The sequence below is a fragment of the Emydura macquarii genome, unplaced genomic scaffold (genome assembly GCF_026122565.2).
Source record: "Emydura macquarii macquarii isolate MOO-44397 ecotype Brisbane River unplaced genomic scaffold, CSIRO-AGI_Emac_v2 contig_1119, whole genome shotgun sequence".
NCBI lineage: Eukaryota > Metazoa > Chordata > Testudines > Chelidae > Emydura > Emydura macquarii.
Window position 1 is genome coordinate 3,007,352 of NW_027131256.1, and position 14,360 is coordinate 3,021,711.

General features: G+C 41.0%; 1 protein-coding gene across 1 annotated transcript in view; it reads left to right on the forward strand.

Moving 5' to 3' along the window:
• POLQ (DNA polymerase theta) overlaps positions 1 to 14,077 on the forward strand; it is a 108,834-nt gene extending 94,757 nt beyond the window's left edge. The window contains exons 26-30 of the mRNA XM_067545990.1: positions 696 to 807; positions 2,427 to 2,551; positions 3,567 to 3,720; positions 5,634 to 5,749; positions 12,978 to 14,077. Of these exons, the coding sequence (XP_067402091.1) occupies positions 696 to 807; positions 2,427 to 2,551; positions 3,567 to 3,720; positions 5,634 to 5,749; positions 12,978 to 13,091 (621 nt within the window). The 3' untranslated portion in view covers positions 13,092 to 14,077. The remainder of the gene's footprint in view (positions 1 to 695; positions 808 to 2,426; positions 2,552 to 3,566; positions 3,721 to 5,633; positions 5,750 to 12,977) is intronic.
• The last annotated feature ends 283 nt before the right edge of the window (positions 14,078 to 14,360 follow it).

The window sequence follows — 14,360 nt, forward strand, 5'->3', positions numbered from 1 at the left end:
CAGAGGCTCTCTGTCTCTTCAATATCTGTTTCCTCTGGCTATTAGATTATAAAATGGGGGATCTCAATAGTTTTTCTCCCCCTCCAGGATATAAAATAGTTGCCATGTGGCCCTATACCCAGAATATTTTTAAGCACTCTGTCAGGAGGTTTTGATTGTTCTGTCACAGAAAACTATCTCCAGTTGTATGGGAAAAGAGAGAGGGGTTCATAATTTTCTGCAGTGATCAAAATCCATTTGGATTTGAGACCAATATTGGATATTGTTGATATGAATACATCAGAGCTTAAGCTTAATAGCTGCATATTCAGAAAGATTTCCTAGTCTTTTCTCCCCCTTCTATTCCCCATTACTCGGAAAATGGGGGAAGGGAAGTTGCATTTTTATGCTGTATCAGTTATTGGCCTCTTCCAAAGTAGGATACTGGACTGGATGGACCAGTGGTCTGATCTGTCACAGTAAATCTTACGTTCCTCAGGATGTTCAGGTTCAAAATGGTGTCCTTGAAGTGTGTGATAAATGTCATTTCTCCATGAATGCAGAGTTATGATATCCCTAAAGCAGCAGGATCCAGACTGAAATCCTAAAATCATGTTGGTATTTACTCTTCTACAGCTTAAATTTGGTATTAATTCTGCTCTGCTTTCTGAATCACTAACCGTGTTCTTGTGATTGTGCTGTCTTTTCTCTGACAGATTTGCTATGGAATCATCTATGGAATCGGAGCTAAATCTTTAGGAGAACAGATGGGTATTGCGGAAAATGATGCTGCCTGCTACATTGAATCCTTCAAATCCAGATACCCAGGTAAGGTACACATCTTTGTGGCCATGCTTCTCTTCCCCCAAATTCCCTTCCACTTCTGGGCCTGTTTCAACTCCTAACTCCTTCTGTGCCTCAAAAAAAATCTTCTCAAGGTTGGATGTGTACACAAAGTAATTCAATCTCTGCTTTCACATATACTCTGTGCCCCTGCTTTGGTAAGCGAGTCCTTTAAGTGCTGCATTACTTTAATGATTTTGTTGTTTTAACTGTCAATTAGTCCACCTTGGATGGTTGATTTTTAAAGCTCCCAACTTAGAATAAGTTCCATATTAGAACATGCAGCTTTAAGGATATGTAATATTTTGGGGCCTAAGAACTCAACTTGTCATTTGTAAACAAAACCAGTCATCTTCCATGTTGAATGATCTTTCCCACACTGCCTTCAGCTTTCATCACATTTAAACAGCTTTGCTTCTAGCCCTGCCATTTTTATCTGGCTGCGCAAAGTAGCTCCCACACACTATAAAGACATCATACTTTTAAGGAGCATCTCAAGTTTTTTGGCAGAACTGGACTGAACAGGGGAGTTGCATTCAGAAAATGAGTAGAGGTTGAGTGGGATGAGTCCCACCTAGCTTTAATAGGAGACCTTGGAGCTGAGCTGGCAAATAATGACGTGAAGAGTCAGTCTCCCTTGCTGAGGCTGTATTAAGGTTATCTCTGATAACTTTTGGATTGTCTCCATTCTCAACCGAGATCCATCCGAATATGATCTCCCCACTATAATATACAAAGGAAACAATATCTCATAACTTTTCATAATATAGAACACTTACATGTAGCACCGATTCAACATACTAAATTCCATGTATAATATATTGAGTACGGCTGTCTCTATTTTGAATACTTTTTTTCTCTTTTAGTATATAATGTTGTTTTTAACCTTTTCAATTTTTTTCAAAGCCTTAAAGGACTCTTTCTGAAATCCTAAAACTGGAGGGTTTTTAAAAAATGTAAATCTTTGTCCACTTCAGTACAGTTCTTATCTGAGACTGATCATTCCCCAACAGACAGCACCCCCTGACTTTTTACAGCCCCAAGACACCTTTTCTCCTTTCCTTGCAGAACCCAGTTGGATGAGTTCTTTTTGTTCTGAAGATCTGAAGTCACATTATACGGTGCATCAAGGGCTCTGATTCTCTTTCTTTCAATTTATTCCCCTCCTGATATATGTCCCTTTAATGCCACCATGAATCTTGATTTCCCAAGACCAGAATAAATGTACAATGCCCTGACCACAAATAGCAAGGATGTAATACTGACACCCTATCCCTTGGAATACACGTGTGCACAGCTAGCCACAGCCTCATTCTCCTCCCAATCATAATAAACTAACCCAGGAGAGTTGAATATACACCTGAAAGAATGAGCCCTCACTTTCTTCCCCTGTCTCATAGGGGAATTGAGAAATGTAAGGACTTCATCTTCTCCACATATTAGTGATGTGATATTTGGGATTCCAAAACTAGTGTCAGTGCCTTAGTGAAAAACAGTATGGAGTAAACATGAAATACCAGGTGTTCTAGCATAAAGAGCACAATATAGTGAGGAGGCAATAGTGTGAAATGATGGGACATTCTTTCTTTTGTTTCCTTTCCCAGGGATTCAGAAATTCCTGAGGGAGACGGTGAAGAAATGCAGCAGGGATGGTTTTGTGCAGACCATCCTGGGGAGGCGCAGATACCTGCCAGCTATCAAAGATCCAAACCCTTACAGTAAAGCTCATGTATGTTGAGAACTGTTCTTTCTGATCAGTAGAAATTCCAGCTGTATTGGACTAGAGTTATTTTCTCACTCTGAGGTAGTCATCAGTGTGAAGGATGGTTAGTTGGCTATGGACTTGCTGCTCCCTTGTAACATAACACAGACAAATGGGCATAATGTAGCATTAGGACTCAGTGGAAATCCAGATACCAAATGAATGCATGGAGAAACAGGAGACTTTCAAAATTGATATAAGAAGTTGTTTTCTTTTATTAGTATAAAAAAGACTATTTAATTGAGTTAATTTAAAAGTTTTTAAATCTTAAAGATGCTACTTGATTAGACTGTGAAGAGAGGCAACTTCTGTTCATTTTTTCCTTTTTTAAAAATTATATTTTAGATCCTTAAAAGATTGATCTTTTATTTTAATTTCAGCATCTTTAAAATTTTCCTTCATGAATTTCAATTCTATGGGGAAGAGAAAAGAACCTGTGAAGAGAATTTTCATGTTTGAGGAGCGCACTAATAGAAAGAGCTCTCTTTTATGTGAAAAACCTGCCCCTAATCTATAGTAATGTAGTTTGGTTTTTGAACAGGTTGTAATGTTCTGGCTGGCAGGATTTTCCACAGCAGATAAAACCACTGGTCCATGAAGTCAAGCACCTTGCTTTTGGTGGTTTCTTATACTTGATACTTTGCAAGAAGGCACAAGCACCCCATAATGCATCCAGCTAATTGTGTGATTGTCCTCTGCTAGATGAAATCAGATCTCTTCAAGTGTGGTGGTCTTTCTGTAATGTCTGGTGGCTGATAAAGGATATCAGCCGTAGTACTAATAATTTCAAGTTTATGAACATTCTTCTCTAATGACTAGAGGCCTCTGTTTGTGTAACAAATCCTGACTTCTCTTCCCCATGCCAGCTGCATGACGCCGTAATGTCTATTTGTATGGCACCATGGATTTGTTACAAAGTATGTAACATATAGGATTTATACCATGGGGTGGGTTTTCAGAACTGATATCTTGCAATTCTCAGGCAGAGCGCCAGGCTGTGAACACAACTGTTCAGGGTTCTGCTGCTGACATTGTCAAAACAGCCACTGTGAATATTCAGAGGCGGCTTGAATCTTTCCCCACAACAATGAAGTCCCATGGACATCTGGAGAGCTCATTCCAGAATGATAGGACAGGTATGTTTTCATTCTGCTTTATATTTGATGTCAGAAGTCCAAAACTGACAAAAGTAGCTTAAAATAAAAGCCTGTTATAGCTGGGGGATTTGGGCAAGTGGTGGGGAATAAATGTTTATTTTCTCATACTGGACAGGTCTGTCTTGTTGTCTTGGGTCAGTGGGCAAGTCCTAAGGAAGAATGTCTGCTCAACGTGTAAATGAAAACAGAATACTCTGACCTGAAAACCTCAATTACCTGAATAGTTCAGGGGGCATATCAGAAATCTGAATAATTGCAGTAGAGAAAATGAGTTCAGCTGTGCTGAATTCCATGATGTTACTACTGATTTGTTTAAGAAGAGAAAAAAGTGCAGATGCTCCAGCTTCAAAAGCAGTGAGAAAACAGCGATTGTAACAACAGTTTGGCGAAAGAATACGGTTTCCATTAGATTTAAGTCTGGAGTTCATTTTTATTTAAGATATAAAGACAAAGCTTTGTCAGCGTCAGTTTGGGTTGGCCACACTACTCATTAATCAGCTGTTTCAATCAAATTATGCAGCTCATTCCCAGATGAGTGCCAAAACCTTTTTGTCACAAAACATGTATATCTACTTATATATTTTAGACATATTACATTAAGGGTCATAACAATTTTAATTGGTTCTATATTTCATAGCCCTCCACCTATGTAGTGAGACTGTCCTAATACTGAGTCCAATTTATAGGCCTTGGAGGGAGAGCAAATTAATAACCAATATTAAAAGGGTTCTGAAATTAGCCAAGTAGCTTTTCTTTTCCTTATAATGCCAAGATGAGAAGATCTGATAACTTGTGATGTGCCAGGACTATGAACAAATGACAAACCATTCAAAAGTGTGTGTCTTCAAGGAGGAAAGTCCCAGTTTTCCAGTGATATGAAGCATCCTGATGACTCATGGATTATAAATCTGTCACTGGTCCAAGGCTAAACATTATCCATCTTGCCCTTCTGGAAAGTGTAATTTTAGGAGGGAAAGAAGAGAAAAAATTGTGGAAGATTTTTCTTTTTTAAATGGTGGCATTTGAAGTTTCTCAATGGTTTGAAATGTTAGAAGTTGTCCCAGCAGAAGCAAGCTAGTGGGCAAGAGGCTGGTGAAGTGGTCACCAGTGCAAGCTGTACTCAATTTATCACATGGCTATCTCACCAGATGTGCACACTGTGTATGTGTTATAATGGTCTGTTTAGGTGTTAGATTTTACTGAGGATGGAATGAAGTCCTGGATAGCCAGCATTTTGTCTGAGCTGGAATTTCCCATTTTCACTTTCACCTGCCAACTTCTGGGTCCACTTTTTTAGCTCTTAATATGAGGCATGCAGAAGGGATTCTGTTTTTGTCAGGTGTGGCCCTCTGGGATCTGTTGTTTAGTGATTTGGGCAAGGATGCTTGTGTTTTTCAGTATAGTAGCTGCAACTCCAAATCACTGGAGTTGGCTGAGTAAAGCTCACTGACTCTTTAGAATTAGCCATCAAAATGGTTTTGGAGGGAGAGCAGAATTCTAATTCATTGCCTGAGAGAACATTATAAACCAAGCTCTCATTAAACCCGACGTGATTGTGTTTAAAATTTGCTTGTAGAACAGATGGTCTGGGAGAAATGGTTGTCTTTGTTTTTTCCCCTAATTTACATCTTTATAATTTAAGGTTAGAATGTTTGTATTTGAAAAGCTTTGTATTCACTTTCTTTATTTCCAGACAGTTGTATGACTATTGATATAATAGCATAATAATGATGTTTTATATATGTATCCCTGGTGCCTGGATTTTTTTCGTCTTGGAGCCCTACCATACAATTCTTGTTTGTCACTTTATGAATATATGTAGGTCTTTTGGGCTAAAACAGATATGATTATGTGTAATGGTGGTTAACTATCTGTATCCTTACTCTGAATAGGAAGATTAGAGAGGAGGAGAAACAGAGGGATGTTACACCCCATCAGTGGAGGTTTCTTCATCCTCCAGCTCCATGATGAGCTCCTCTATGAGGTTGCAGAAGAAAGTGTAATTCAGGTAGAGTGTAATTGCTTTTCCAGCCTGTTTACTGTGCTATAACATGCCAGTTAAGTTTCCTTTCTAAAGATCTGCCTTCTGTTTCTTGAGGCACCTGCAAACTCATGCCTATAAATCTAAACACTCTAGACAGTGTTTCTCTTAAGGGTAGAGTGGTGTAAAAACAGTCAGTCTTGGGTCCAGGCTCTTTGAGTAAGACAGGAAGACCCCCTATCTAAAGTTCTTAGTTACTAGCCTAAAGCAGTGCTGCCTTGGCTTATAATGCTGATGACCTCTCTTACCTGCAAGTTCCTTACTGACTTATGATGGTGAAGTAGCTGTGCTAAATGTGTATACTCCCCAAGCAACTCAGTATTGGTGGGCATTCTTTTTCTCCTTAATTTGGGGATTCTTTGAGTTTGGGGGTTTTCTGCTTGTTGGGCCATCTTGGGTCCATACATTGAGTACTAAATTTATTATTATTTATTATTGAAATTTAAAATCTGTTTGTGTGGGAAGGAGGATGCTGTGCTTTTGGTACTTCTTGTCTCTTTCCCTTCCTCAATCTTTTGTCTTCCAGGATGTCACAGAAGGAGCGGCTTCAAGAAGTGTCCCGGGTGCACTCACAAAATATTTATCACAGGCAAACTTATTCACTGTCTTTATTGCCTGGAAAAGGAACATGGCTGGCTAAGCTGTTCTCCTGGTGACAGAGTCTCATGCCCAGAGCATGTGTTTAGAGGCACTTCTCACTTCATTTATGATCACTGATAAATCAAAAGTGAAGTTAGCCCAGAAGACTTCCAATAACAAGTATTATTATATGCTGGAACTAAATAACTTTCTGGCACTGAGCACTTCAGATCTAGAGAGAAGAGTCCCCGAGCTGTGCTTCCACACCTTCAGTGTGTCTGACTGCCTGACTCTCTCAGAACAGAGAGAGAGTGCTCTGCTGGTGGTTGGCATTGATTTCAAGTGTGTGTGATGCTCCAGACCGCCAATGAGACATGAGAAAAAAAGATCACATTTGACTCCTTTGCTGATACTCCTTTATCTTTGACTACTGGGTGGGATATTTCAAAACTTCTAGTGACTCCAGCTCTTAAAATTTTGTCTCTCCTCGAGTATGATGAGAGGCTATGGACCTTGTATACACTATGTAGGCAGGCTTAGCCAATTGGTAATAGGATCATTAGAGTGGTTTCTGCGTCAAGGAGAAGCAGATGAGAACTTTCAAAAGTGGGACATGCCCAAGAGAGAGAGCTGTTCTCATCTTCTCTCCAGTGAGCACCACATGGTCTTCTGCACAAAGCATCAAGTGAAGGCTGTATTGGTGGATGACATGTATATTCACTACTGGTTGCAAGAAATTTACATACATTTTTCCTTCCCCCTTACTTCTGGTTCTGATTAAGTTTAGGAGATATAAATAAAGATTCCATTATCTTAATTGGCCCACCATTTGTAAACAAGGTTCTCAACACTGTTTAGAACTGCCAGTGGCTAATACCAAAGTATGTCTCTACATCACATCACACAGACCTGGGACACCTCTTGACCTCCTGATCTGAGATCCCTCTGCTTACAAGCAGTGACTTCAAATCAAGAATATAGTGTTTTTAAGCAAGTGCAGTCTTCGCAGCTGTTTAGAAAGAGTTTGATAGAAGGGGATACCAATTCAGATGGAAAGGTGACCTGCTGTGACAAAGGCTGATGTGGATCCCTTCCTGCACCCCACATGAAAGCTGGTTGGTTGTGTTCTTCATTTGCCAGTCTGCATGAGCCATCCTCCCTTAGAGTCCACCTCTTCTATTTTGACTTTCCACATATGCACTGAAAGTAGATCAACTGCTGGAACCTCTTTTTCAACTTTGCTAATACTCTGGGTTCACGTTTCTAATAGGAGGTCATTTTCTTGTTGGCAGATATCAACTCCCGGACTGAGAGAGCTTCAGATGGTAGTTGACTGGTCCAACCATTTTTAAAAACAGTTTTTAAAGACAAGATGGTGTTTAAAAAAAACAAAACCTCCCAAATTCCTTTCCCAGGTGTCAGAATTCCACCTTCTGCATCCTGTCAGTAGTTTTCCCCACATCTATATGTCCATTCCAGGGAGACCCTTCTCCTTAAGACTGATATGAAAAGGTTCCAATCTTTCAATCTGAAGTGGACTAAAGTTCTTTTAGACTATCCAGTCATCTGCTCTTTGACACTGGATGAAAAAGAACTATGGCCATATAGGTTGTGTGATTCATCCTTCATTGTTATTTCTTATCAGGCCTGCAACTTCTTTGTCACCTTAAGATAGATATTACATAAACCATCAGGGAGGCACCAGATCACACTTCCTGTGGATGGAAGCACTAAAGCTATGGAACTGGTATATTTCCCATAATGTCATAATATCAGCAGCCTACTTGCCCGGAAGTACACAACACAACAGCAGACAACCTCAGCCACAAATTCCCACTCAACCACAAATGGGAAATAAATTCAGGGGTCCTACACAACATAATCCAGCAATGGGGGACACCGACAGTAGATGTGTTTGCTACTTACTAGAACAAGGAATGTCCTTAGTACTGCTCTAGAGTGAGGATCGAACAACACTGCATGGGGGATGCTCTCCTCCTCCTATGGGACAAGAGTCTTCTTTACGCCTTTCCCCCATTCCCTCTAATTCTGAGAGTCCTGTTGAATGTGACAAGAGAGAAAGCAAACATCATACTAATTAATCCCACCTGGCCCAGGCAGATGTGGTATCCTTACCTGTCACTGCTGACACTATGTTCATCGATGACGCTTCCAATCACTCCAGACCTGATGTCACAGAACAAGGGATTCATTCTCCATCCCAACCTGTGGATTCTGTGACTCAAAGCCGGCTCCTTCGTGGTTCCAGCACATAGAAACATCTTACTCTGAGGATGTACCGGAGGTGTTATTACACAGTAGGAAAGGAGCTACTCATACCTACCTACCTACAAAAATGGAAAAGATTTCAAATCTGGTGTCAGCCCAAAGGTGTTACCCCATATGCAGCCAACACACTGGTAGTCGTGGACTCAAGATATCAGGTTTCTCTCTCAGCTCACTAGAGGTTCACTTATCAGCAATTGCAACCTTTCACCAGTAGGTAGAAGGATACTCAATCTTGTCCCATCCGACTACAAAGAGGTTTCTCAAAGACATAGCAAACCTCTTTCCCCAACCCAGACTTCCCACTCCTCAGCAGGATCTCAACCTAGTGTTAAAAGGATGGACTAGACCACCATTTGAACCAATGACCACTTGTTCATTAACTTACCTTTCAGTGAAGATGACGTTTCTGATCACCATTACCTCAGCAAGGATAGGGGAGATAGCAGCCCTGATGACGCATCCCCCTTCACTGTGTTCTTCATAGACAAAGTCACTCTTAGACCACATTCAAAGTTCACTCCCAAGGTGAGTTCCTCTTTTAATATAAATCAGCTTATTCAACTTCCAGTCTTTTATCCTAAATCTCATTAGGATACTAGGGATACCATCCTCCATACACTCGACCTGAGGAGAGCCTGGGCCTTCTATTTGGACAAAATAAGAGCTTACAAAAATCTCTGAGACTCTTCCTCTCCCTTGCAGATAGGTCAAAAGGTACAGCATTTCAGCTTAAAGACTCTCCAAATGGGTCTCGAACTGTATCAAGCTCGGTTACCAGATGCATGATGTAGCACCCCCATCTTCAGTACACATGCACTCCACGAAATAGGTCTTCTCTTCCGTCGCCTTTTCCAAAGGTATCCCTGTATCAGAAATCTACAGAGTAGCTATCTGAGCACTTACTACACATACCTTTGCAGAACATTAGGCCATCCTCGGGGACTTGGCTGCAGATGCCAGATTCGGTGCCAAAGTGCTATCTTCTATAACTGACTCGACTCTGAAGCCCCAGCCTCCAGTGGTGGGCGGTGCTTGAGAGTCACCTACAGTGGAGCACCCAAGGTACGCTACTTGAAAAAGAAGACAAAGTTACTCACTTTGTGCAGTAACGATGATTCTTCGAGATGTATGTCCCTATGGGTGCTCCAGGACCTTCCCGCCCCCTCCCCTCTATTTCAGAGTTCTTGTCATTGGCTCTGCAGTAGAGAAGGAACTGAGGAGAGTTCGCCCATGCACGCTGGCTAGCCTTGTGGCAAGCAAATGCGTGGGCTGAACGGATGCTGCTACCAAAGTTCTCCGATCAGCCGTGCAGGGATGCAGACACACCTACAGCGGAACACCCATAGGGACACACATCTCAAAGACTCACTGCTACTGCACAAGGTGAGTCATTTCATCATGTCAGTGAGATGAATTTTGTATTTAGATCTGCAAATGGCAGTTTAAGTCCAGCGCCTGTGGAAGTTCGGTCTCCTGTGCTCATGAGCTTTCTATGGTGGTCAACAGCTTCATCGTTCTGGTGGAACATAGCTGTCATCAGAGGTCATGGTCAGAGGGAGAGGCAATCTCTCAGATATCTAGGGCCAGAACGGGGGAGGGGTTTGTATATCAGGACAGATACCATGAACTGGACTCTGTAGTCATTGTGGAGCCCATGCAGAGTGTCACAGTTACCAGACTTATTGCACCTCTGACCACCCCTCTTTGTCTCTCAGGTGTACCCCTTCTGGCCTCTAGCCATCACCTGACTTGGTGTGGAATCAAGCCATTCTCCCACTCACTAACCAGGTCCTGAGCTGCAGTCACCTGTGATTAACTCAGCAGACCTGACTTGGATTCAGTATTTGCAGTTAATTTCTCTCCTGGAGTTTTGACAGTGGTAACCAGTGATCAAACACCATTCTTAAAGCAAAGTATTATTTATTTAGAACAAAAGCATTTCAGAAAAACAGATGTTACAATAATAAACCTGTATCTACGTGTACCTGCCTCTCCCTAAGGTTTACTATTCCTTGGAAGTGAGACATTTCAGGGTGTTTCCCTTTCACTCTTGCAGCCTCTTGGAGGCAGAACAGAAATATTTGGTGACCAATAGAATCACATGCTGTAGAGGCCCATCTGGTGAGTATGGACAAGAAGAGATAAATCCTCACCAGAGCAACCAGTGGTGGTTCTATACCACATGTCCTGGCCTGAAGCCTGACTGAGAGGGATTCAGGACCAGGGTCCTGGATCTCCCTACAGGTGACACTGAATACTGGGTAAAACTAGCTTCTCAATTAGCTTGCTTAAGAAGGGATATTGAAAGTGTGGCATGAAAGGGCTAATCTACACTAGAAGCAGCTGCGCTGCTGTAGTGCGTCTGGTGAAGATACTCTCTGCTGATGGGAGAGAGCTCTCCTGTCAGCATAATAAAACCACCTCCATGAGAGGCGGTAGCTATCTTGGCAGAAGCTCTCCCATCAACACAGCACTGTCCAAACTGGCGCTTAGGTCAGTATAACTTACATCACTCAGGGGAGTGGCTTATGCACATAGCTGAGCGACATATATTATGCTGACATAATCCGTGGTGTAGACAAGCCCAAAGTTTCATTAATACTGGCTGCATTATTGTATGCTTCAAAGTGTGTGTCAGGTTTATCAAAGGCAGTGTTGATGATCTGCTAGATGGGAGTCCCAAGTATTCTCTTCTCTCCCTCACCATCTAGAAAGAGCTGGGTTCAGAACATGGTGACAGTGTAAATGTCGTCAGGACATCCATGGCTAATAATTATGTGTATAAATGAATATTTTCCTAATAATGCTGTTCCATGAAAGCAATTGCTATATGTTGCATGATGGCGAATGAGAGGGGAGGTATCCATAAGATAATGTCTCTATTTAAATGTGGCTTGGACTACAAACAAGATTGAGCTGTCCTAGGCTAGAGACACATCCTTGGAAGATTTGGTTCTCCCAGAATGAGAATCTGTTGTCACACTCATCCCTAAACAGAAGCAGATTCCTTGCTTGTAATGGATGTCATCAGTGTTGGTGGGTAAACAGGACTGGGCCATGATCCATTTCCCCTCCAGAGGCACTAGCAGTTGTCAGGGTTTTAGAATCTCAGAATTTGCTGATCAGATCCCATCTGGTTCTTCTCCCTAGGGTCGATGCAGGATTGCTCCTCATAGGACACTCTTCTGTTTCGTCAAATCTTTTAAAAGTTCCAAGGGATATGGCTTTCACTACTTCCCTGGTGAGACTATTCTACGGCCAGTATGTCTCTCAGGACACTCTCCCTGACTTCAGTCTCTTTCGTATTCCAGGTCTTAATTTCATGCCAATGCTCCTAGTTACATCCCTATATATCATGTTACACAATTCCTTTCCCTCACTAAGATTTCCATCATACAGATCTTCACACATCTACAGTGCAGACTCTTACACTCAGCTCACATCTTACCCCGTACTTTGCCATGCTAAATATGTTAAAGCACCTTGCTATAACATGGGATTTGTTTCTTCACTGTGCATAGTTTTCTGTACCTTCAATGTGATGATTCCATGTTTCTTATATCAGTAACATACACTGATTTGAGAATAGAAATTTTTGTGGGAAACATGTCAGTTTGGGCCTGAAAAGACTGAAAATGTTAGACTCACATTGTGGAGTTCAATCAGGCCTATAATCAGGTAAGCAGGGAGATAATACTGAAGTTCAGGATTAATTTAGGAAGAACTGTGGCTGGTTTAGTTTTTTGGAAGAAAAAGTTGACAGTTGTACAGTGGATACAGTATAGCATGTGTTGTAATACCTCTTTCAGTATGCTACATACGTAAGTGATTATGTATCTGTTGTGATCATGTATATTATGATATTCCATTGAGATTATTTTGGTAAAATGATTGCTTTCTCAGTTGCTTGTAACTGTCTCTTGTAGATCACCTCTTGTACTGACACAACAAACGCTTTATTTCTGGGTTTCCTTGCTTTGTGCCTCCCCTTTAATGTAACTCATCAAATGATTTGCTTTCATTTCTCTCCTTTGCATGTTTGGAAATAGGGTTTGATAGAATCTGTTTCTGGCTGAAGCAGGAAGACAAGTCTCCAGTGTATGCAACTTCTTAAGAAAATGTATTAACACTTTCCTGAGCCTCTCCTTAATCATACTTGAAACATTCAGTCAGACTCCTCCTGTCAATGGAGAACCTATCCAAACACAGCAGAGAGCTCCAAGCCCCTGCCCTGCCAAACTGATGATGATTTGGAGCGTCTGAAGTGTGTAGTTCTTGGTCCCTCAACAGTGCATTGAAACTTCTGACCTTGTTTGTTTCCTTGCAGGTAGCTCAGATTGTCAAATACGAGATGGAAAATGCCATACAACTCTCAGTGAAACTGAATGTTACAGTGAAAATTGGGCCTAGCTGGGGAGACCTGCAGGAGCTGCAGTTGTGAGCATGAAACAGGACCGTCTCGTGGTGATGAAGCTTCATGTTCCATGGACTCTACAGGGCAGGTGCAGACTTACCCACAGATGGAGACGTTATTAACCACACACGTATCCAGCTCGCTGGTAAACTGGAGCCTTTTCTTTTTAAAAAACATATTACAAACTGGCTTCTGAAATGTGTTTTGGAAGCCTTGTATGAATTCCCCCAGGTAAACTTCTCAGCAGGGTCAGACAGCACGAGAAGGAATGTTTACAAAGGTGTAAAATTATTAATTGCTAAATGCTAATATTTAAATGAATTCCTGTTAAAATATATCAATTGAGAATATAGATTTAAAAAACCTAAACCTAATGAATTTACTGCATCTGAAATTAAATGGCCTTTATAATAAAATAAAACATGAGTCACTCAGGAAGTGTTCCTGCAGAGCTGTGTACAGTACAGGAAATAGGATGTCACTATATTTATTTTTAATTCCAAACTTTGTGCATATTCAATGCTTTGAGCCCAGCTGGGAGCCTCATGTAATACTAACATTTTTGGAGATGGGATTAAAGTGTGGAAATCATTTTACAAACTAGTTGTGTTTTATGAGTAGAGCATTGCCGTGTGGTGTGCGCAACCAGAGCAGAGAATTCTCTTTGCTAGAGAGAACACTGTTAGTCTGCTAGGGCCTTAATGTTTTAAGAAAGTCAGTTTGTGGTTTGTTGTATGCCTGTAGCCCCCATGCCATTCATCTTAGAATTGACCCTTATAGAGTGGTGGTGTTTTTTAAATAAAAACAAAACCAAAAAAACTCTTTAAAAATGTACTAAGCTGCGATGCTCAATCTAAGAAAAGTAAAAAATAAAAACCACATACCTGCAGAAATGCTAGGTGACCAGAAGAAGCAGCTTTTCCAGTATGACCTGTGACACGCAGCATCCTCCATGTTCACCTTTATAGTGTAATCATGTATCATTTAATGCAAAGTATGTCATGGAAGATGTTTCTAGAATGCTCACGATGTACTGAACGTTATTGTAATGTTATTGTAATGTGTTTGTTGCAATGTCTTGTGTATGGCTATGAGGTTTTGCTATGTGATAACAAAGATATACATGCCTATAAATGATGCCAAAGATGATACATGCCTATAAATATGATAGTCATATTTGGCAAATCTTAACTTTTCCATTGACACATTATATGACATACTTTGTACAAGATTTGTTGCAATTGTAGAACAATTGGTAGCAACAATGATACAATCAAACCAACTCCAGGTGCTTCA